We start from the raw sequence: 24810 nt of genomic DNA on the forward strand, positions 1-24810 counted from the left end.
TTTTGGTGAGTGTATACATGTACTTAATTATGATGGACAGTGTATCTAATAAGAGAGAAATATAATTAAAATAACGTGCCGGACGCCATGTCGCCGCCCAAAGTTTGATACTCGCCGTCTAAATAAATTTAGAAGGCAATAACATGACGCGTTTTATCCAATGACAAAGTACTTTAAAGGGAGAAAAACGGTCATTATACTGATTGAATGACTTTTGATTTTGTAAGGACTATGTAACGTTTTCATAAACGTTGAACTCACGAACACGTTACATTATTTGGTGGCAGTCGTGAACACTTCTTTGTTTGACTTCTTTGATTTTTGTTTGTCAAATTGTTAGTCATGGGGTCGAATGCTAATGATATCATTAATTGTGAAATACCAATCCTTGAAGAAGAGATCAAAAGGTTAGAAGTAGAAGTAGATGTTGCAAAAAACTCAACTCCCATGATCATACGACGAACCGGGTTTGGTGCATCACACACCACCATAACACAGCGATCGACCAAATGTCAAGCCATGGTGTAAGCCCAAGTGCAATTGGTTCGCCATAGGAGCTCGATGAATGACTTGGCAGTTCAGGGGTACTGCGGACCATTTTGATTCAAGAAACAGTATGGCATGTCATAGTAGACCTAGCAATCAGGGTACTAGTAATTTGTTTCAGTCGCAAATGGGTACACAAGTAAAGTACGGTCAACAGATCAAGTCTCTGCGGACAGCGATAAGTATTCATCACAAGTCAGTAATGTACATAAAACTTTGCAATCTCGTGTGGTGGACCATTTCATTTCATTAAACCTGCGACATTTGATGGTAGTGCGTTTTTGGAATGGTTTTAAATCACATTTTGAAGTTTGACCAGAACTTAAGTGTGGGTTACCTCAAGAAAAAGCATGTATTTAGCCGTATTGCTCAGAGGAAATGCACAGGGAGTGTTGCGCCGAAAAAACAAACTGAATTATACAGAACTCAACTTCGGGAAGGGAAGCAAAGAGCAGTAGAGAATCTGCCTGAGTTAGGCCAGGATATTAGAAGACTCGCGTATTTGGCATACCAACAGCCACTGTTGATCGTTTGGAAATTCTAGCAAAGGAACAATTCGTAGATGCGATAAGACATTCCAACGTGAAACTACGAATTAAACAAGCACACACAGCGGATTTTAATGATGCTATATGCCATGCCGTTGAGTTACAGGCAATTTAGAACGCTGACAAGAAAATGCAGGGAAGTCAAGGATTTGCAAGAGTGATGGAAAATAATGCAGTGATTGTAAAAGGATTAAAAACTGACAAAGTCTTGATGGAAATAACAGACACTATAGCATCGCTTCAGAAAGAAAGTGAAATCAATTAAGAAACCCCTATTCAGAAGTTGCCATCAAACACCAGTTCTGAGGAAATGGGTTAGTTTCAAAACAAAAGACCTATATGTTATTTTTGGGGAAACCTGGGTCATTTCAATAGTAAGTGTAAATATCATTTGACATTCAACGATAATCCGAAAGTGTCACAGTTTGGTAAGATATATGTAGCAACAGATGACAACAAATCCAAGAACTTGAAGGATGGTCATGTTGCACATTTGAGTTGTGAGACGTCTGAAATTTACCACAAGACAGCCGATTCAGGAATGCTTGTCGAAATAAAAGTCGGAGACAGGGTATTAAAATTATTGGTTGACACAGGGGCAACATTTATCCTGGTGTGAAAGTCTACAATAAATAAAAATATGCTCCGACAAGCCATTACAGAGGCATAGACACGGTTTGAGATGATGTTTTTCATTTTCCCCCATTTTTGTTGTTGTTTATAATGCTTAACTAAAGTACATCTAATGGTCAATCAAAATTTGAGTATCAGTTGAGTTACAAGTGAGATACAGCAATCACAATTCTTCGTTATGTAAACAAGGCTCGTATTTTTGTTTACATATAGATCACTTAATAGAAAATTGCATGTTTAAAACAAAATGAGATATGCCAAACACTAGAAACTATTTCATTTTTGTTCAGAATTAACTTGTAAATTGAAAACATCTGCTTCAAATAAAACGTTTACAAGGATATTTAACCTACGTAAACAAAAACATGGCACAAGCCGTGTGTACATTTCAAAAAATTGTAAGCTCTATATCTCCCATGTACTTCGAAACTAACATTCAAATACTTGCTGACCATTAGAAATATCTTTGTTACGCATTCTAAACATTGAAAATGGAAAAATAAAATTAGAAAATTTCCAGCTCAAATCGTGTCCATGTCCCTTTAAGGTAAGAAATTCTTATTACAGATGGCACACCATTGAAGGTTCATGGGACACAACTTTTGGAATCTTCTCTACAAGGGATACAATTCACACAGACAATTGTGAATGTTGACCAAAGTATTGATGGAATTGTTGGATTAGATTTTATGAGGACGAACGATTGTAGTTTGGACTTGACAAAGGGCATTTTGACAATGGCAAAGGTGGAAAAACCAATTACCTGCACACACAAGGGAAAATCTAGGTTACTTCAAAATCACTCTGTGCGATAATGTATCCATACCATCAATTAGTGAAATAATAGCCCACGGTAATGTACAAGTCATGAATAATGAGGACAATGTACATATTCCCAACGTTGGTATGATAGAGTCATGTGAGCAATATCAGGGTTCTAAAAAGGGTACTAAGTCTAAGTACTCTTCTCGCCGGATACCCCCAAAACAAAGACCCGATACGATTGATAAACTTCCACAATGAGGTTACAAGCTTGGGTAAAGGGACGTTTATTGCTGGGATAAGCCCAATAAATGATGTTATCAACTTGAACGAAGATAACAAATGTAATGGCAACCAGAGAGTTAGCAATGCAGAATTGCCAGACCATTTCCAAGATTTGTTTGAGAGGTGCACTGCACAACTTCCCCCTGAAGAAAAGGATGTTGTTGGGAAGCTACTTTTGAGTTATCATGCATCCTTTTCAAAATTAGACAGATACTTAGGAAGGACAGATATTATTCAACACAAACTTGACACGGGAAACAGTAGGCCAATGAAGCAGGCACCAAGACGCGTTCCTGTGCACATGCAGAAAGAGAAGTTGACTTGCATATGAATGACAAACTTCAGCGAAATGTCATAGAAACTTCGTATAGCCCAATGACATCAAATATTGTCTTAGTCAAAAAGATAGATGGCGCAACGAGATTTTGCATATATTATCCGAAACTGAACAACATTACTCTTCGTGATGTCTATCCTTTACCAATATCAGATGATTCCCTAGATCAGTTAAGATGTGTCAAATGGTTTACGACAGTGGACTTGAGTTCTGGGTATTGACAAGTATCAGTCGATTCAAGGGACATACAGAAAACAGCTTTTATGACGAGGCGTGGACTATTCGAATTCTCAGTTATGCCTTTCGGGCTTTGTAACGCCCCAGCTTCTTTTGAGCGTTTGATGGAAACAGTACTCAAACGGTTGCATTTCAAAACATGTCTGATTTATTCTTATGTCATCATTGTCTACGGAAAAAAATGAGGAAATGGTTGACAATCTTTCAAAAGTTTTTGATCGTCTTGAGACATCTGGCTTGAAATTGAAACTCAAGCAATGTGTTCTATTTGCTCGACAAGTTGCATTTTTGGGGTCACATTGCGTCATGCAAAAGTATTTCAACAAACCCAAATAAGACAAAGGTAGTAGAGCTTTGGGATGTACCTGGTAGCATAACGGAAGTCAGATCATTTCTTGGTCTCTGTAGTTACTACAGAGAATTTGTCAAAGAGTTTGCATCTATAGCAAACCATTACACCACTTGACAGCAGGGGACACATCATTCAAAATGGTCAGAAGAATGTCAAATTTCTTTTGACAAGCTCAAACAAGCTCTCACTTCCGAACCAATTCCTGCTCATCCTGATTTAAGCATGGAATTCATTCTTGATACAGACGCAAGTGATAAGGCAACAGGCGCAGTCCTATCTTAAGTGATAGATGGGAAAGAGAGAGAGAGAGAGAGTATGTGCTTATCGAAGTCTGAACGATGATATTGTGCAACAAAAAAGAAGCTATTGGTAGTGACACATTTTGTCAAGTATTCGATCATTATTTGTTCGGTAAACCGTTTCTTGTACGTACTGATCATAGTTCTCTCTGTTGGCTCATGTATGTTAAAAATCCAGAAGGGCAGTTTGCACGATTGATTGGTTGTATCTTGTTGAACGTCCCTCTCGAGAATTTTTCACTCGAGAGGGACGTTAAACAAGATACAATCAATGAATCAATCATGCAAACTGTCCTTCTGGAGACAGCACGGTGGATTGGTGTACTCTCTACATACAACTTCAAGATCGGACGTCGACCTGGCCGATTGTATACAGACGCTATGAGTAAAAACCCTTACAGTCAGTATGGGTATCATTTGGATTGGGAAAACAAACAAAGTACTTGCTTGTCTGTAGTCAGATTTCTAAAGGCGAATTATTGCTGTCTGCGCAGCAAGCAGATGGCGACCCACAAAAGCTATATGAACGTTCATGGATAGATGCTGACTCCTGTCCTCTCTCTAAAACAATTTCGTCTTGAAACCCACTTTCTTAAGGTAATTCCACCCTTCTAGAATTGACACGTATATACATGTTTAAAAGGGAAACATAGGAAAATAATGAAAAATTTAACCATACCCTATGGAGCTTGAAAAGTTTGGTACCAATGGCCTCGATTCGTATATTAGCGCGAGGACATGTATTCCTCCATTTTGAATCTCGTCTCCCCTAGTTCACGTCGTTCTGAGATGTTACATAAAATCCGTAAAAGCATGTAAATCTTATTTTCTTAATCACATATAATCACTCCACGATTAACGTCAAGTTTTTTGTTGTGGTTCAAACGCTATGTTTGTAAATTTGCTAAATAACGACGCTGAATATGACATCACAATGTACTGTTAACATCAATTGTGTTATATTTCCCGCGTTCAATATATAGGAGGATCAAATGCCCAAAATTATTATTAGGATGCTTTGATACAGCTCCGTGCGCGTGCTAACTTCGGGTTGTTTTTGTCCTGTTTTGGATATAGATACTAATGCCAAAACTTTTTGGCTTCGCCATCAAACACGGTCACGCCGTAAAACATATTAATACCGAGCGAAGCTCGGACGGGCCGAAGGCCCGTCCGCGAAGCAAGGCTCTAAAGGTAACACGTATGTAAAAGAAAAAAGGCAAAATCAGCAAAAGAAAAAGAAACAATCTCTATATACGTTCACTGAAATTTTCGTGATCCATATGGGCGCCGCCATTTATTTTTTCATTACCTGCTTCAACAGTTATTCGTGTTTTATTTTGAATGCCAATAATAGAAGACTCTGACGTGCAATTCCTAATTTAAACACTCAGTTTGTTCAAAGTGAATAGTATAATTATCATTGTAACAGGTTTTAGCAAATAATTACATATAAAACCGTAATACGACTAAATAGATAAACGAGTTCATGAGGTTCTTTAAATAAGAATAAATATGTACCGGTACTTTTTATTTCCATTTGTAGAATATACGTAAACATTAGGCATACGTACTATGGCATTGAATACAAATTGTGTATAATCGACTGCAAACCACAAATCTGATTAAAATACTAAATTCTCAATAGAAATTTATTATTATAACAAGAAAAAAAGAGACTAACTTTTTAAAAATTGTTAGAATATGTGAGGGATCAAAGGTACTGAGTTAGTGCTATTTAAGAAATTGAAAAAAATCGATGGAATTCGGTCGGATTGAAAACATTTTTTAAATCTTTGGTTTTTTTTCCTGCGCCTAAAAATTATAAGTGCTTCAACCAATTCCCGGTAATGCAAACCACGATGACCCCCCCCCTCTCTCTCTCTCTCTCTCTCTCTCTCTCATGATAACCAACCATGCCACTTGCTACATGTATTAACGACTGAAAAATCATTAATTAATTCTAGTTTTATGAATCAATCTTAATTAATGTATCCTCACAACAACAGTGGAGAGGGGCTGGGATCAATTATGTTGCAATTTTATTCAATGATGATGTGAATACTGAAATATTTCATCATTGTGTTACACCTAGGATTATGTTCGATGTTATAAAAATTGTTCTAGTTTTCTGTTTTGGAACATACCATTGCTACAAGAGGATTATCATATGAATTTCATTTTTTTAAAGATAGGTTCGCATGTGTGTGTACGTGTGTGTGTGTGGGAGGGGGGGGGGCACATATACATGCCCAATAGTTGAATTTATCAATTTATTTTTAAATTTTCATTATATTGAAATGCGTTTTGTGTTTAAAGGCAGTGTTGTTCAAACATATTTTTACACTTGAAAGGTTTGGGCATTTTTATCATACAATTAGTAACTTAAAAAGATTGAGAGTAGATAAAAGGAAAGTAGAGGCTGAGAGCATACAGTTCAGAACAGGTCATGCATCAAAGGTTAAGCAAGTCACAGTGAAGACAGCAGAAATAAAATGTATATATAGCATAAAAATATATCAATCACATCCATGTACATACATGTTTTAATGATTTTTGATATAAAACCCTGGGAGAAAATTCATGTAATGAGTATTTGGCCTGATCAAAGCATGGACCTTACAAAATATGTACATACATGAAGTTGCGCTTGCCCAAACGGTGGCACCGTCAACATATTAATAATGATAATATAATAATGATATTTATTTATATAGCGTCCTATATAACTATAAATAATCACTCTAAAGCGCTGCAAAGAATAAAAATGATACAACATGTTATAAAAGTAGCAAAAGGAAATTATAATAGCATTAAGACAGATACTATCAAAACAATGCTAGCAAAATATCAATAATGTAAAGTAAAATTACTAAAATCTAAAACATGATGTGCATGAAAAAAGTTCTACGCCGTACAATTTAATCAAATGATATAAAATACAATAGTTGAAATAAATATACAATTATATACACTTGAAAAAAATCATGTTAAAATGATGGTAAAGAAGCCATAACGATTTAACCACCTATGCTACTAATAATATGCAAGTCTAAAAAGACGTGTTTTTAAATGTTTTTTAAAAGTGTTCAAATTCTGACAACGGTGGAGGGTATCAGGCAGAGAGTAGCTGCTGCCACATCGAAGCGCCTGTACATGTGTACAACGATGCACGTGTAAAAAAGTAAATTGTGTATGTTGCAGTCGAGCGGTTTAAGATTTGAATAAATAATTAGCATTAATAACGACAAAAATACTTAAATGTAAGTTTACAGTTTATGAAGTTGCATAAGAGTCTTAGGCTATATATCACGTCTTTTCCAGCAGATGACTGATGGCTTTTTTAATATTATTAACGTTCTTTTTACGATTCATAGTGGTGGATCTAGAGGGGGTGTAGGGGTCACTCCCTCCATTTGGTCAGACAGATATCAGCCCTGAGCAGCAACAAAAAACAAAACAAAACAAAAACAAAAAAAACAAAAAACAAAAAAAAAACACAAAAAAAAAAAAAATCTGACAAACCCATCACCTGAATAATAATTTTAGAGCAGTGATCTGTAAAAACAACGCTATATTGTTGAATATTTGCTGATTGTTTTTAGGCCCGATTTCCAAGATTGTGTCTTCTCGATTATTTCAGAGACAAATATATGTCTCTGATTATTACATACTCACTAACATACTTACATGTACATGTATCTATATCAGCCCTATAATATGCATTGCATTTAAAATTTCAAAGCCATCTTTTGAAGAAAAAAAAGTATTGGGAAAGGGAATTAAATTTTAAATTCTTTTTTTTAAATTCTTCTTTTCTACATTTATTTGCAATGGCATGTACAATTTTTTTTTAGTCATCTGTAGTTGAAAGTAGCTCCCGGGAATAAATTCACACGACGGATCTCACTCTAAGTTTAGTGTGCACCGTAAACTTCCGGATCCTTAAACTTGCCAATCCTTTCTGGCCGCAAGCTTATAGGCGAAGTTTTTGTCCGCTAGCTTGACTTCAGTAAGTTACCAACTTGTTACTTAGCAAGTAAGCAATTCTTCTGTCTGTCTAAACCTGTAATTATCATGGATACTGAGGTTTGTTTCTTTTCTGTTGCAAAGATTATTATGCTAAGTTTTCAAGAGCAGCTTGTCAACATGATTACATGAATGTGATGAAAAGACTCGGAAAACTCGACACGTACGCGTTTGACAGAAACCAGAATAATATTTGTTGGAATATCAGAACTACAGTATACAATAGCTGTAAAAAGACATCACAACACGCAACAGTCCAACTACATTGATCAACTTCCCAAACGTGGGTTATACTACATGTCTTACAATGTGACCGTGTTTGAGAGCGAAGCAAAAAGTATCGGCATTGGTATCTATATCGCATCCATAACATAACAAAACAAAAAATATCCTGAAGTCAGCACAGAGTTTTGATACAATCTTAGCAAACTTGTGTATATAGTATGTTAGGATTAAAGGGACCTAACAGACTGCCTTTAAATTTTTAGTTACTTGCTTCAGCAGGTTGGGAACACTTCTCCTACAATGAGATATTCTCGCTAAAATGCGATTATCCCTCTCTAGCGAGAGTAAATATATCACGTACAACCGAGAAAAACACCCGTGGAGTACATCTCTTCGTGTTTCATATGAAAAGAAGAAAAAGTGCTAAAATGTCTGATACTTCTGCAAATATATTAATCAAAACAAAAACACTCACGATGTGTATTGGATTTCAGACTGCTTCCCTCTTACTCAGCAACTTTGATATGAAATTTCTTGACTATGTTGTCAATTTCATAGAAACAATTCACATCATGTTGAGTGTTTGTTGCACTTTAATATTCAGTGTTGCACAGGATTTGCCATTATTTACGTCAAAACACCTGTTTATGGTAATGTTTATTTCTCGCTAAAGAGGGATAATCGCGTTTTAGCGAGAATATCTCGCTATAGGGGAAGTGTTCCCAACCTGTTCAAATTCTCAAGACTTTGGTATTAACCGTGATAATGCTAAAAAGTTTTTCTAGTCGGAATGCCAGAATATTGTTCTGTTTTGTAATACATATATCATTTACTATAGGATTAGGTTGCTGTCGTTAACCCTACACCATTTATATGCAAATTTTCTTCATTACGTTGGATTCTACACATCCCGTCATCTGTTGCAGTCCATCTTGGGGTTTATAGTAACTTACCTTTTAAAATATATCTACTTGTGGTCACCATCACAATATTTAAATTTTAAAGTGGTGTTGATCATCCTTTTAGGCAGGTCAGATTCGTTTTCACCAGCTATTAGCTTCAGAGTTCAAACTTGTCAACTATATTTTAAATGTTCAGTGCTGAATGACTCAAGTTTAATAGGTGTAAGACAATCAAGATGATTGAATGATATTATTACTTTTGCTGTGGAACTTCACCGGGAATCCATAGTTTAAATATGCCTGATTGCATTCAAATCTACGCCATTTGGACCATAAATATTCAAGTTTGATAGTTATTGTTTAATTTTTCATCAGTTTTCTCTAATTTCCTTTGAAAAATGTATGTACATGTTACCTATAGGGAGAGCTTTAAGCTGTGAGTGGGCTTTGCTTTCTATAACTTTCCCAAAAAATGAACACTTTTTAACAGTTTGGGAACACTTCCCCTACAGTGAGATCTTCTTGAAAAAAAACATGATTATCCCTCTCTGGTGATAAGTATACATATATTTGTGTTTTACTTGAAAAAGAAGAAAAAGTTCTAAGATGTCTGATGCTGTCACAGATATATACACCAAAACATGATTTGCATTGGATTTCAGCCTCCTTAATCTCTCTAACATAGCAACGTTGATATGAAATTTCTTGATTGTGTTTACTTATCGATTTTATAGAGGCAATTCATGCCATATTGAGTGTGTGTTAGACTTATCCACAGAATTTGTAATTATTTTCAATCAAAACACCTGTTTATGGTGTTTATTTATATTTTATTATTTATATTTTGTGTTATACATTTTTTTTTCTTCCTAAAGAGGAGTGATTAATACTGGCGTGCGTCCTGCGTAAATTATGCATTAAATTTGCTCAGGATGCATGATTTCAATAAGTGTTCATCTCAACAGACGCATAAAATTTTGAAATGAAAAATGTGTAGTGTTTTAAATTTTTCCAAGTAATCAGAAGGAAATGTACTAGACACTTGAGATATTCCAAATGACAGGAATGATATGAAGTCGTACTGCATTGACAAATGAAACAGTGATATCAATACGATGGGTAGACAAAACTTACCCTTGAAGCGATACCACCAAAAAATTTTTTTTACCAAATCGGATAACGTCAACTGCATATTTAAAAATCTGAGAAGAAGCAAAAGATTTATTCTCTAAAGGGGGATAACAAGAGTAAGACTTTTTCCTTAGATATAGTTTCATTTTTACCTGTGACAATCGAGCTATTAGTTTGAAACAATAAGATTTGGAATGCTTTGATTTTACATGTAACTTGGGACTCGTTAACCCCTTACATGGCAGATATGTGTTTTTTACGCATTTCCGATAGATTATGTGGAGGATTTGTTTAAAGTCTGAAAATAAGGGTTATATATAACATTGGTCCCATGATATTAACCATTTTCAAAACAAATCACTGAAAGAGGGTTAACCACATTTTAGTGAGAATACCTTGCGATAGGGGAGGTACGTGTTCCCAACCTGATAAAGCTGATTTTTCAAAATACATGAGGGTATGAACTGTGACACTTCATGCTGGCATACTTCATGAAAAACGTGCAGGCCTGAAGTGTAACATTTCATACCAAAATGAAAATTTATTTTTTATATTTACTTCTTTCATCATTTCTCTCTGAATTCCCATCCATCTGATCAAACTAGATGTACTTATCTACTTAGTATCAAGATTTATGCACAGATCACTGGTCATTCACAACTGCAGCACACTTGGGAGGAAATGGTTATTATTACAATTTGTAAAGATAAATGTAAATATGTTGTGTATAACTTTCCAAACATGGGTTACACTGTATACACCTTTTTGGGGTTATATTGCTACCACATAACTCAGCTAACACATGGACTGTATTGTATGTATATATTTCCCAAATGTGGCATAACTTCAAAACATGGGTCAGCCTACATAAAAGTCTAAACAATTTTATTTTTCATCATAAATTTGATTGTCAAACAATATTCCACTATTATATTTCGTTGTTTGTAAAGTGTCAGATCAAAAGAATGTTCTATAATATGACAATCATTCTAGAGGGTGGTTGGAAAGTCCTGTAATTTTGGTGTTGGTCTGATAATAATACAAAAGAAGCAGTCAGACAATGTGTCCACTAAGCAATTATTTAATCATCAAAACATCCAAGGATGTAAATAATAGTAATAACTTAAGTTCCTCATTTTAGTAACGCTGTTATATATCTCGGCATCATGATGAGTTTGGTAAAGGTTAATGAAGGCCCGAGGTGTACCGAATGGAATTTTGTTATAAAGGTTAATGAAGGTCCAAGGTGTAGCAAATGGAATTATGTTGTAAAGGGAATTTAAGAGACAGGGTCCATTTTAGAATGATATTTAATCACTCTTTGAACTATATCGAAGGAACAAAAGGCCAAGAAAATTATTCATTTGGACAAGAGAGAAAGATTAACCAAATCAGCAAAGCAGAAAAACATCTGTGAATAGTTTCAATTCATGGATGATGGTATGACATACTTCATTTGTGTTTCTCATCACAGGAATAATAGAGAGAGAGAGAGATATATCGTCTGTAAACTTTTCACATTTTCCTCGTCTTCTCCAAAACAGTGATAAACACTATTTTAGACTCTAACCTAAAACAATGTATTTGTTTTTTTTTTTTCTTCCAGTTTTCGGTAGTGATAGGCAGACAGTGCTGATGTAGGAAGTAAAGCATGAGCCTCACCATTACCATCATCATTACATCCACGAATAAAGCTTCACATGCTGACGGCTTTAACAGCACCGTTCATTAGTAGGAGGTCCGAGTCTCTGATAGCATGAGAAGACAGACCATGGCCATGGTGTTATTCCAGTGAAGAAAAAAGAATTTAGTTGTTCAGAAGGTATTTTACAATCCAACCCTGTTAATACATGTATGAAAGGTGAAGATAACGAACAGTGAATAATCTCATAACTCCTAAATATAAGAAATACAAAATAGAGAGTTGGGCAAACATGGACCCCTGGATAAACCATAGGTGGGATCAGGTGCCTAGGAGGAGTAAGCCCTATATCTTGATCAGGTAAAAGAAGTAATCCATAGTCAAAATCAGTGTGCCAAGAACAGTCTAACAATCAGTATGAGACATTAGACAGCATTTGACCAATTGATAAATTGTATTAGATTGAATGGTTTGCTTGAGGTCGATTGACATCAGTGATGGGAAACAAATTAACACTTTAAATTTCCTCTCACCAACAGTGATGTAATAAAACATCATATTCTACTTGGATCTGTTCACTGATTCTGATGGAGAGAATAGATAAAGATGTTATATTTGACATTTTATAGTTTATATGTGTTTGTGTGACTGGTCATGTTGTTGAATTTGATCTATTGTTATTTATTTCCATTGATAGTGGTAAGACAAGGTGTTGACCAATGAGAGTAAGGATGAAGAAGCTGAGAAACTTTGTGCTCACTGCATTTGTTTCCATCGCTGTTCTCTTCCTGTATTCCATGTGGAGCAATCCCATCGGACAATCAAGTATGTTCAATTGAGAGTTACATAAAAGTGGAACATAAATGATAGTAAGAATAATCATATCTGTCTTGGCATGGGACCTGTTTTACCCATGTTTTTGCATACCCTGCTCCCTACACACCTTCTCAGTTTCTCCCTCCCCTCTGGAGGGATGGAAATGGGTTACATTCCTTTCCATTTTCAAATAGGCCCAGGTTAGACAGCCTGCTAGGAAGAAAGAGATCAGATCCAACTTTGCCCTGGGGAAAAAACTGTCCCTCTATAGAATTTCCCCATAAATGACAATGAGTTTGCAAATGAGGGAAATTTTCTGCAGGGTTTATTTGATCCATGTGGGAACATTTGATTTAGGTCTGTGTTTTCGATTCTATGCTACAAATCCTCATCTTAACAAAGAAAAAAGGATACTGAAGTATGCTCAACTTTCCCATGATACATACCAGTGTGTCATGCTTTGAATTCTGACTAAGATTTCCCATTGGGGTCCAGATTAGAATAGGTCCTCAGTACCCCTTCCTTGTCATAAGAGGTGATTTAATGGGGCGGTCCTTCGAATGGGATTGTAAATACAGAGGTCCAGTGTCACTCCAGGTGTGGCATAATAGATATCTCTCCCTGCTCAAAGACCGTAAGTGCCAAGCATAGGTCTGAATTTTGCAGCCCTTCACCGACAATCTTGATGTCTCCATATGAGTGAAAAATTCTCGAAAGGGACTTCGAGCAATATATATACAATTCTGAATAAGAATGATAAGAACCAAGCAAAAAGAATAAGTCTCCAAACTTCGTCTGGGAGACTTAATAAACATTGCATTATTGAGAAGATGGTGGGACCTACAAACTAGTATCAAGGTCAAGTGAATCCATTGACCTTGACCCTTGAATCTCCACAAATAAACTTATCAAAAGGAATTGATTCATTTAAGTCACTATATAAAAAGTAAATAATCATTGCATGTTTGAACAAGATGGTGTTAAAATTATGAATGATGATGATAGAAAAGAGGGAAAGATGATATAAGAACTGTCAGTTATAATGATCATTGAAGAGCATATAAGCTTACATTTACATAATATACTTCCCAAGTCTGAGAGAATTTGACGTATCATGACTGGCACAGTTGTTATACACCCTTGCAAATGAAGTTTAGGGAGGGGGTATACTGGAATCACCTTGTCCGCCTGTCTGTCCGTCCATCTGTCTGTAGACATGATATCTCCAGAGTATAACACTGAGAAAAATATTTGTTTAAAACTTTATATCTTATATGAATAAGGAAGTTGTGCACCTGCTATTTTGATGGAGTTTTATTTCAATATTATAGAAAATTATAGATTTTTTTCTTCCTTTTGAGTGAGTGTTGTCATTGTCCAAGGCATGAATAGATTTGATTCAAACTTTTTATTGATATTTTTTAACATATTAAATGTTAAAGTAAATTATTAATGTATTTTCTTCTCTCTTTTTTTCAGGTTATCTTAAAATCCAATAAACAGATTTGATTCAAACATTTTTATGAAGATTGTTAAAATTAAAGGAAGTTCTGGATATTTTTTTCCCATTTTAAGGGTGTTGTTGTGTTATGTTGTCATTGTCCAGAGTGCATGCATATCTTAAAAACCATTTATTCTTCATTGAGTGCAAATTCACTATATGTGTATTTCCGACATCCAATGTGTCCTGCAGGGGGTATATGTCCTGTTAGGACAGTTATAGTCAAGATGAAAGGCTACACCACCACTAGGATTCAGAGTGGGATTATATTTATTTGACTTTTCGTAATCTTTTGACATCTGCTTTAACAAGAATTATATTTACAACTGTATATTGTACATGTATGACCCTTAAGTTTGTATATATTTTATCTGTGATATAATTTTGGCACAGAATCAGGAGGGGTTTGGGGGTGTCACTATATTGTTAACAAACACCATTTTCTAGCAATGATCTAAAATGCTTAAATCACTATTGAAATCCATGGAATTAGCAATCTCCATAAAAGAAAATATAACAGTATGGAAAACATTTCATGCATTTTTTCCCATGTATATTATCAGGTAAATCAAAACTGGTTGCAAGGAAGGACTTTCTAAGGAAGGTGAGAATTCATCATTTAAACTTCGTCCTGACAATTTGAAAACTGTCATTTTAGCTCAACTGAACTTTTCAGATCAACGTTCTTAGTCCGCTGATGTCATATTTTAATTTTGACTTATCCAGAACCAATAGTATTATAGTACTTATTGTTATTAGCAGAATATGTTGCTGTGTAGGACGGTATTATAATAAATGAAAACTGCTATAAACTTTTTTTTTTTTTTTTTTTACATTATTCAAATTAAATTGAAATGGAGTAAAATGTTAACTCTTGAGCTGTTGTAGTATATGCATGATGTACATGAACTATAGGTTTTGTTTTATAACAACATTGTGGGTTATAATATCATATTTTTTATTTCCTGTTAGAAAACTGGTATTTACAGTCGCAATGATCAGCCTCTTGGATCTCTTCTCAAGGAGATGGGTGAGAAAGATTTCGAGTACCTCAGGAAAGAGCGTTTGTACAATCTACGGAAAAAATGTGAAAAAGCGCAAGAAGCCAAACTCGTAAAGAAGAATGTGCCTGCCAAAAAACTGGGTCACATCATTGTCAATGACCAGTATAAGGTGTTATACTGCTACATTCCTAAGGTGGCGTGCACCAACATGAAGCGCGTCTTCTTGATCCTCACAGGTAAGATGAACAGCACAAATCCGTTGGCTCTGAAAAGTGGGGATGTTCACATGAAATTGGATAAACATCTGAAATATTTAGATTCTTACCCAGAGGAAGAAGTGCCAGAGATTCTTAGAACATACAAAAAGTTGATATTTGTAAGGGAGCCGCTGGAAAGGTTATTGTCTGCTTATCGGAACAAATTTACTGAAAAAAGTCCCTACTTTCATAAGAGGTTTGGACGAAGAATTATACGCAGGTTTCGAAATGGATATAATGGATCGCAAGAAATTCTGGGTAATGACGTCACCTTCCTGGAATTTGTCAAATACATTACGCATCCAAACACGATAGAGAATGAAGGCTATAATGAGCACTGGGCGCATTATTCTGCCCTCTGTCATCCATGTCATGTCCAGTATGACTTTGTGGGGAAATACGAGACCATCGACGAAGACGTCAACTTTGTCCTAAAAGATTTGAAAATTGACCAGTTGATAGCATTTCCAAGAAGAAATGCTACGTACCGAAAATCCAAGACCAAGGACCAGCTGGAGTCCTTCTACAGTACGATTCCAAAAGATCTCCTGGGGAAGTTATGGAAGATCTATCATACCGATTATCGTTTGTTTGACTATCCTTACCCAGCGGTCCTGGAGAAATTCTTGGCCCCTGAGGAAGATGTTTAGTGACAGAGTAACAGTGAGATTTCTTTTTGATGTCCCTTACAACTGCCAAAGTTGCCAAAGTTGAAAAATTCCCACCATGTGTTTTGATGATGTTTTCACATATGACTGTGTGTGTATTTTTTAGCCCTTTACTTTGAAAGTAACAATTTTTTATTCTTTATCTGGTTTATGTGTTGTTACGAATGTGCTAGATTTACTCAGAAATCCACCAGAGCCTGACAGGTACATGTGATTGCATTCTTTTTATATGATATATATGAAACATTTTACGAATCACTACATTAATACCATTTATGATATATACAACTGTGTATAGTCACTCGTGTCGTAATTTTCAGAACAGGTGCAATAATCAGAAGGAAAAAAAACCTCACACATTTGCCTATAATATTGTATGGTGCAGTTTTGATGGTGTCTGATTTAGATATACTGGGCAAAATTAGAATGATGCACATATGTAACTTGTAAAAATAGCCTCACTAGAAATCCATGCTTCATGAAAAGTATGCAAGCAGGAACCTTCATGCTTCATGTACCCTCATACATGTTCAAAAATGAATTTTATTTCTTCTATTTACATTCTACTTTCTGTTAGAATATTCCTAGTCATTAAAATAGGTGTACTATATATGTATTTTTTATGCCCCCCCCCCCCCCCCTGAGATCAAAGATCGGGGGGTGGGGGGGGGGTATTGTTTTTGTCCTGTCTGTCAATCTGTCTGAAACTTTAACCTTGCTAATAAGTTTTGAACAGTAAGTGCTAGAGCTTTGATATTTCACATGAGTATTCCTTGTGACAAGACCTTTTGACCCTTGACCTTGGCATTTGACCTACTTTTTAAAAACAAATTGACATTGGTCATTGCTTCTAAATGGTAAACATTAGAGCTTTCATATTGCACATGAGTATTTCTTGTGACAAGAACTTTCTACTGGTACCAAGATATTTGTCCTTCTGACCTTGGCATTTGTGTTTCACAAACACATCTTGATTTTACATCTGTATCCATACGGACATTGTTTACAACTACAAGGCATTCATGAGGAAATGTCTGTAGTTACAATTATACAATTTGTAAAGATGTCAAAGGCAAAAATATTGGAAATGTTCATATATGTATATCCAACTGAACAAAGATCCATATACGTGTTTGAAAATACAGATGTTAAGGAGATATGCTACATCATCATAATGGCTGACTTCCTTGTAAAACATGGATTAAAATATAAATATAAGCAATAATAGTGTATTCCTATCTGATTTAAATGCTTAGCTTAGTAGCTCAGAAGGTTAGCGTGTCAACTGCTGAACTGTAAATCATGGGATCGAGTCCAGCAGGATTTGAAAAAAAAATCGGATTATTTTCTACTAAAACTGCATTTTTTTTATTTAAAAAAATAAATATTGATATACATATCTTCCACTTTCTATCCACATTCAATTTCTCTGGTGTAGCATTCCTCTTTAAGACCTAATTTGATTCTCTAAATAATTCAGCCTGTTGAATTTTTGCTGCCGTTTCAGGTCAAAGTGACTTGCTAATTGTACACAGTCCTTTGTTCTTATTTGTTGTGGGATCAGATTAAATAACCACTTTGTTTTTGTATTTCATGTTCAAGTCCTGTGTGTATTTACACATTAATCTAGTCTAACAGGTTGTCTTGTTGATTTCATGAATAAGTATATTTCAGCTGAGATTCTGAAATCCTAGAATTGTGGTATTTTTGATATTAAAGGTAATGTACGTGGTTATACGTTATTATGTACTTGTATACAGTATTGTGATTTCAAAATCCATTTTTTACATACATATATATCTACACCTAAACCATTTTCCCCCCCAGTATATAATATAGATCATGGTCTTACATAAGTTTGATTTGTTAGGGGTCCTGCTATATGGTGGGTACCCTACAGTAACAGCTCTGTCTATCAGAACTTTCTATGTACATGTAATAACCCAAGTTTGCTTTGGAAGATTTTCGGAAATTTTATTATTTGCAGCAGAGGAAGGCCTTTTTTTCAATTTTCATATTTATCGCAGGACCCTTTCTGACTTATCAATTTTCTAGTTTTTACAAATGATTTTGGTATAATAAGAGAAATCCATAAAATGGATTCTTGAAGTTGTTTTATTTCAGTGTTACCTGTACATTTTATGTAAGTATGGATCCTGATTCCACTGCCATAGTTTTCAATGGTAAACGGTTTTTGTGGTTGAAATCGAAATGAACAACAATATCTATTTTTGTCTGTAGTATTGTCTTGTAAAATGATTTTTGGCTAAAGTGCCACAATGTTTTCCCATGTTGATCTTCGTCCGAGATTTCGCTGTATTTTTGGTGAGACTGAGTAGAAAGTATGGTCCTGGACAACAATCAGTATATATACATTTATATTTGTATTTTTCCATATATACACTGTACCTTGTTGCAAATCCATGATTGTTCTCTCTATCATCATTTGATTCTTTTCTGTCTTTAATCATTCTTAGTTACCTTAAATTTAATTCTATTTTTGCACTGATTAATAAACTGAGGATATATACAAAAATATAATTTTGTGTGCATTTTTTTTTTCTTTTTTAGTGTTTATGACAGAGTGGTGCATAGGAAAAAGTTAACCATGAATTGCTGGTAGCACTCTGATACCCCCGACACACACACACTCACACAAATAAAAAAGAGCTGTCGTATGATTTATAATGTTAAATGTTACAGAGTGCATTTTCAGCTAGTGGATCTATTTTGGAATGAGGATTATATTGAGCTGCATTAAGAACCCATGCTCTGTGGGACCTGTAGTCTGACTTCAGGGTTAGCTAGCTGTTCTTTAGTTCTTCAGACTGGGATGACACACTGACTAAAGGAATGATTTTATGATATGGTTCCCTACATGTACATTTGAATGATTCTGACTGATTGAGTAATCCTGCACTTTGGTTCCTTAGGTAATGTAATGATCCTGACCGATGAAATAATCCTACGCTTTGGTTCCCTGGGTAATGTAATAATTCTGACCGATGAAATAATCCTACACTTTGGTTCCCTGGGTAATATAATGATTCTGACTGATGAAATAATCCCGCACTTTGGTTCCCTGGGCAAGGTAATGATTCTGACTGATGAAATGATCCCACACTTTGGTTCCCTTGGTAATGTAATGATCCCAACTGATGAAATAATCCCACGCTTTGGTTCCCTGGGTAATGTAATGATTCTGACTGATGAAACAATCCCACGCTTTGGTTCCCTGGCTAATGTAATAATTCTGACTGATGAAATAATCCCACTTTTTGGTTCCCTGGGTAATGTAATGATTCTGACTGATGAAATAATCCCACACTTTAGTTCCTTGGGTAATGTAATGATTCTGACTGATGAAATAATCCCACGCTTTAGTTCCTTGGGTAATGTAATAATTCTGATTGATGAAATAATCCCACACTTTGGTTCCCTGGCTAATGTAATGATCCCAACTGATGAAATAATCATGAGCTTTGGTTCCCTGGCTAATGTAATGATTCTGACTGATGAAGTAATCCCACACTTTAGTTCCTTGGGTAATGTAATAATTCTGACTGATGAAATAATCCCACACTTTAGTTCCTTGGGTAATGTAATGATTCTGACTGATGAAATAATCCCACGATTTGGTTCCCTGGGTAATGTAATAATTCTGACTGATGAAATAATCCCACACTTAGGTTCCCTGGGTAATGTAATAATTCTGACTGATGAAATAACCCCGCACTTTGGTTCCCTTGGTAATGTAATGATCCCAATTGATGAAATAATCCCACGCTTTGGTTCCCTGGGTAATGTAAAAATTCTGTATGATGAAATAATCCCACGATTTGGTTCCCTGGGTAATGTAATAATTCTGACTGATGAAATAATCCCACGCTTTGGTTCCCTGGGTAATGTAATAATTATGCCTGATGAAATAATCCCGAGCTTTGGTTTCCTGGGTAATGTAATAATTCTGACTGATGAAATAATCCCGCGCTTTGGTTCCCTGGTTAATGTAATAATTATGCCTGATGAAATAATCCCGAGCTTTGGTTTCCTGGGTAATGTAATAATTCTGAGTGATGAAATAATCCCGCACTTAGGTTCCCTGGGCAATGTAATAATTCTGACTTATGAAATAATCCTGCGCTTTGGTTCTGAAGGTAGCGTGTAATGTTTAAATTATTTTATTCCGTAATTTTCGCTCATGTAAAGCCGTCAGCAGCTTTTAGTACAGTTTTGACCGATGCAATGCGCTTACGTCCGTAGCAGTGAACCAACGCCTTCCGTTACACGCGACCTCCATTGTAAAGGTGATATCCAGAAGTCCGACCCTTGAAAGAAATCTCTTTACCATAAAGAAATACATGTATCGCTTTATCGATGTAAAAGAGAGATCTTAAAGTTGAAACAGATCTTCAGGAAGCTAACTTTGAGATAGCTCTCTTAAACCCTAAGATATATCCTTTTTTAGCTCAGGTGAGCTTTTCTGATCGAAATTTGTTTGTCGTCGTCGTAAACTTTTCACATTTTCATCTTCTTCTCCAGAACCACTGGGCTAATATCAACCAAATTTGGCACAAAACATCCTTTGGTGAAGGGAATTCAAGATTGTTCAAATGAAGGGCCTTGCCCCTTTCAAAGCGGAGATAATCACAAAAGTATAAAAATAGGGTGAGGTCATTTAAAAATATTCTTAGCCACTGGACCAGAAGAGCTGAAGTTTATATGAAGGCTACCTGATATATAGTGCAGATATTCAAGTTTGTTAAAACCATGGTCCCCGGGGTTAGGGTGGAGCCAAAATAGGGGATAAAAAGATTTACATGCAAATACATAGGGGAAAAAATCTTCTCAAGAAATTTACTTGAAAGCTTCCTGACATAGTGTAGAATCAAGTTTGTTAAAATCATCCCCCCCCCCCCCCCCCCCCCCATCTTCTTCTCAAGAGCCACTAGCTGGACCAGAAGAGCTGAAATTATATGAAAGTTTCCTGACATAGTGCAGATTCAAATTTGGTAAAACCATGGTCTCCGGAGGTAGGATGGGACCACAATAGGGGATCAAAGATGTATGTGGGAATATATAGGGACAATCTTTAAAAGTCTTATTCTCAAGAACCATGGGCCAGATTTTTACATGTACATTTACCGGTACACGAAATCTTCTTGATATAATGCAGATTTAAGTGTGTTAAAATCATTGATCCCGGGGGTAGGGTGGAGCCACTATATGGGATCAAAGTGTTACATACAAATATGTAGGGGGAATCTTTAAAAATCTTCTCAAGAATCATTGGGAGTTTATATTTACATATTAATTGATTGATTGATTTATTTATCATATACATAAAAGCTTCCTGACATAGTGCAGATTCAAATTTGTAAACATCACGGCCTCCCGGGGGGGGGGGATAGGGGATCGAAGTTTTACATATATATAGTGAAATTTTTCTTAAGAACCACTGTGCCAAAAAGTCTACATTTACATCAAAGCATTCTGACATAGTACAAATTCATATTTGTAAAAATCATGTCCCCTCGGGGGGATAGGGATCACAGTTTTACATGGGAGTATGTAGGGACAATCTTTAAATATGGGCCAAGGTGAATCAGGTGAGTGTTGTGGCCCATGGACCTCTTGTTTCATTTAACAATGATTTTTCTATGGGGGAAGTTTGAGATGGTCGTTCGTACGGCATTAATTAATTGCCGCCAAGCTGAGTCTAGTAATTTTACAGTACATCAGAACTTTGACCTCCTTGATTTATAGGAACTGATATGAAATTTAATTTATAATTAATATATTCATATTGTTCGAATTAAAGTATGGATATCTTTATCATATAATTTTACGTTCCTTTGGAGAGATTTTTCTCTCTTGCTTAGAGCAGTTCCGTTGGCCATTTGCAACGATTTCAAAAGGGGACGCCCAAAAATATTTTTATAACTAAAGGGAAAATACACCATCCCCTTCTACCTGCTTAAATTGTGTTTTTCATGTCAGGTCGGAAAACACGAAGTCATCTTTTTCCATAGCTTGCAGGAAATGTTGCGAAGTTGCACCAAATATAAATACTTCAAGTTGATTTTCAAAACATAATGTGGCATTTCAAGGTCGGCTCAAAGTTATACATGTATAATCTAAGGTGTTTATAATCTATTTCATTTGAATGACAGGCTATAGGATAAATACTGTCTTACATTAAACAAAAACAAAATAACAAAAACAAGGCACGGTCCTTGTTCTGGTATTGAACATTCACACGTGGAATTTAACTTCCTTGATCGTCTAGGAGATAAAGAAGTTCTTGTAAATAGAACCACTGCCAAGATATATGTGTCCTTTTGAAACCGGAGATGTTTACTTTAATTAGTAAACTTGTACGGTTTAAAACGAGATTAGATTTTTTTAAAGCTTGGAAGAAATTAAATTCGCGTTTATATATGTTGGGATACATGTACATATGACGAACTTCTGATTTCATCGTAAAAATAGACTAATTTCTAGTCAATAAAATTGTCATTTATGTAGGATCTGACATCATAAATGTACAACTCTTTCCAATTTTTTTTTATCACTCTCCATCTTACGATTTTCAAGAAATGCAAGTTGAACACATGACTCCAGTTGGGGATTCAAGCCCCCCCCCCCCCCCCCCCCCCCCCCCCCCCCCCCCCCCCCCCCATTTTCAAATTAAAGGAAAATCGTGGTCTCTTGTTTAGAAAAAAATGTAAACGATAAAAAAGAAGCAATGTTTTCCCCCCAAAACCCTTAAGATATGCGCCATTTTATTAATTTCACTTTATTAAAAATGACAGAAAATTGTAAAACTGACTAAATAGGGGAGACCCCCTAATCGCGAATCCTGGATCCGCCCCTGTAAAAATATCAATGTGTGAAGTATTGTTCGTTCTCATTCACCAAACGAAACTCATTATACCTAACTTTAGAATCAGCACTTTTTGTCAAAACCATAACGTCACGACGTATCGACAGTCTCTACCTTGTACACGGGTAGTCTGTGGCGCCTTGTCCACGCATCAAAAACGTCTCCCTACGACTTGATATCCAATTTGATTACAATAGTTTGAGTAGCATAAGTAGTGATAAGTTACAGTGTGGTTCTTCGGTGTTTTAAATTTTCATCACCGCACAACAGAGGTGTGTGATTCAGTTTTCATTTATCCCCGTAACTCTACTTTCACTGGTGAGCAAGATCGACTACAAGAGGTGTCCATATTCAGACATACATGTAGCGGTGTAAACTCCGTGGGTAAGAGAGCTGCCTTGATGAAGAAGAGAGTCTTCTGTCTGCTAGTCAGGCTGTTTGTTCACAATGTAGCAAGAACTGTGTGGGGAATACAAACTAAGCCAGAATAAATAAGTGGAGGGACAATGCCAAAACATTATTTAAAGTGTCCATGAAGTCAAAATACAAGACTTTAGTGTATGTTTTCTGACGCAGATTAATAAATAAAAAGTGATATGTCGAAAAATTACGTTGATTTTCTATATAGTAAGCGAGATATGGGTCAAAAAGTGATCTTCGCTCGAATGCACACCTTTATGACATTTATAACGAGGCTGTTGCTGAGACACAGTGTTCGCCGAGTACAGTATAGAAATAATGAGATTATACCGTGTATAGAGCACATGACTATGTACTGCAAATCACGTACGCATCACGATAAAGTTCATAAAGTACCAGTTACATAATGCCCAGTAATACAATATTTGAAAGGTGATGTGGTTTGTGAAGCATATACCAAAGCAGACTTTATAATTACATTTTTTAAATTAATTGGGCATTGGATGAAAACGGAGTGGATCTTGGCAAGAAGCACAACAATGAAAATGTTAAACAGACAACTACATGTAGATTGCAGGAAGCAGTTTAGAACACCGCGCTGCTGAAATAAAAGTTAAGGGGATAAATTAAGTAAGGAGAATCGTATTTAATTACCACGCCAGAGTGACATTTTACCTTACAGGAACATTTAAATATATCGATGACAAACTCCACTTTTATCTCGGCTGATAAAGGGGTAAGGGGATCTTCGGGCACAGATTGTCACCAGGCACCCTGGAATAGTGGTTGAATAGTAGTTGAATTGTGGAATAGTGGTTGAAATATGGAATAGTGGTTGAAATGAGTAAATGCAGGGCCGTAAATTAACCTTCAATTTGGAGGAGGCAGGAAATTAGGCGGGGGTCTGGGCTGAGCACATTTTGTGCACACTGAACACGTTTCGTGCAAAATCCTTGATTCTAGGGCCTTCTAAGATGTTACTTGACTAACTCATTCTAAAAGAAAGATTTGGAATGCTTTTTAAGGGAGGTATCATGTTCTTAGTTATTGGAAACAACATAAATTCTAATGAACTTTAAATTTTAATTTTTTTTTGGCTCAAAAGTTGGAGGAGGCAGCTGCCTCCTCCGCCTCCATGTAATTTACGGCCCTGAAATGTACAAGGACGGAGCGCACACATAAGGTCTCGTTGTTTGATAAGGTATTGGCAAAGCTGTAATTCGTTTTGTAGGATTTTCTTCAACTTTGCAATGGAGCTTCCTTGCACTTGTTGATCAATGGAAATTAATTAAGTTCGCCTTGGGAGTCTGAAAAAATGCATCCACCGACA

The 24810-nt window shown here is 35.8% G+C and overlaps 1 protein-coding gene across 3 annotated transcripts; it reads left to right on the plus strand.

Annotated features, from left to right (window-relative positions):
* The first annotated feature begins 7907 nt into the window (after positions 1–7907).
* Positions 7908–18713, plus strand: LOC130048171 (carbohydrate sulfotransferase 11-like). 3 transcript variants are annotated; one of them, XM_056144517.1, is made up of 5 exons: positions 7908–8011; positions 11893–12108; positions 12626–12753; positions 14809–14849; positions 15218–18713. In XM_056144517.1, exons 3-5 carry the CDS (start codon positions 12648–12650, stop codon positions 16154–16156), a joined length of 1086 nt encoding a protein of 361 aa, XP_056000492.1. In that variant the 5' UTR covers positions 7908–8011; positions 11893–12108; positions 12626–12647; the 3' UTR covers positions 16157–18713. The 3 variants fall into 3 exon arrangements, with proteins under 3 accessions (XP_056000492.1, XP_056000493.1, XP_056000494.1); XM_056144518.1 differs by having other exon boundaries at positions 7931–8038; XM_056144519.1 differs by lacking the exon at positions 7908–8011 and adding an exon at positions 10997–11726.
* Positions 18714–24810: the final 6097 nt, after the last annotated feature.

Source organism: Ostrea edulis, chromosome 7, assembly GCF_947568905.1.
Source record: "Ostrea edulis chromosome 7, xbOstEdul1.1, whole genome shotgun sequence".
NCBI lineage: Eukaryota > Metazoa > Mollusca > Bivalvia > Ostreida > Ostreidae > Ostrea > Ostrea edulis.

What these genes read in the sequence shown, in the direction of transcription:
- LOC130048171 (XM_056144517.1), top strand. Translation starts at nt 12,648, where the DNA reads ATGAGAGTAAGGATGAAGAAGCTGAGAAACTTTGTGCTCACTGCATTT. An exon ending in CAATCCCATCGGACAATCAA is followed by an intron (nt 12,754 to 14,808) that starts GTATGTTCAATT and finishes GTATATTATCAG; the next exon opens with GTAAATCAAAACTGGTTGCA. An exon ending in GGAAGGACTTTCTAAGGAAG is followed by an intron (nt 14,850 to 15,217) that starts GTGAGAATTCAT and finishes ATTTCCTGTTAG; the next exon opens with AAAACTGGTATTTACAGTCG.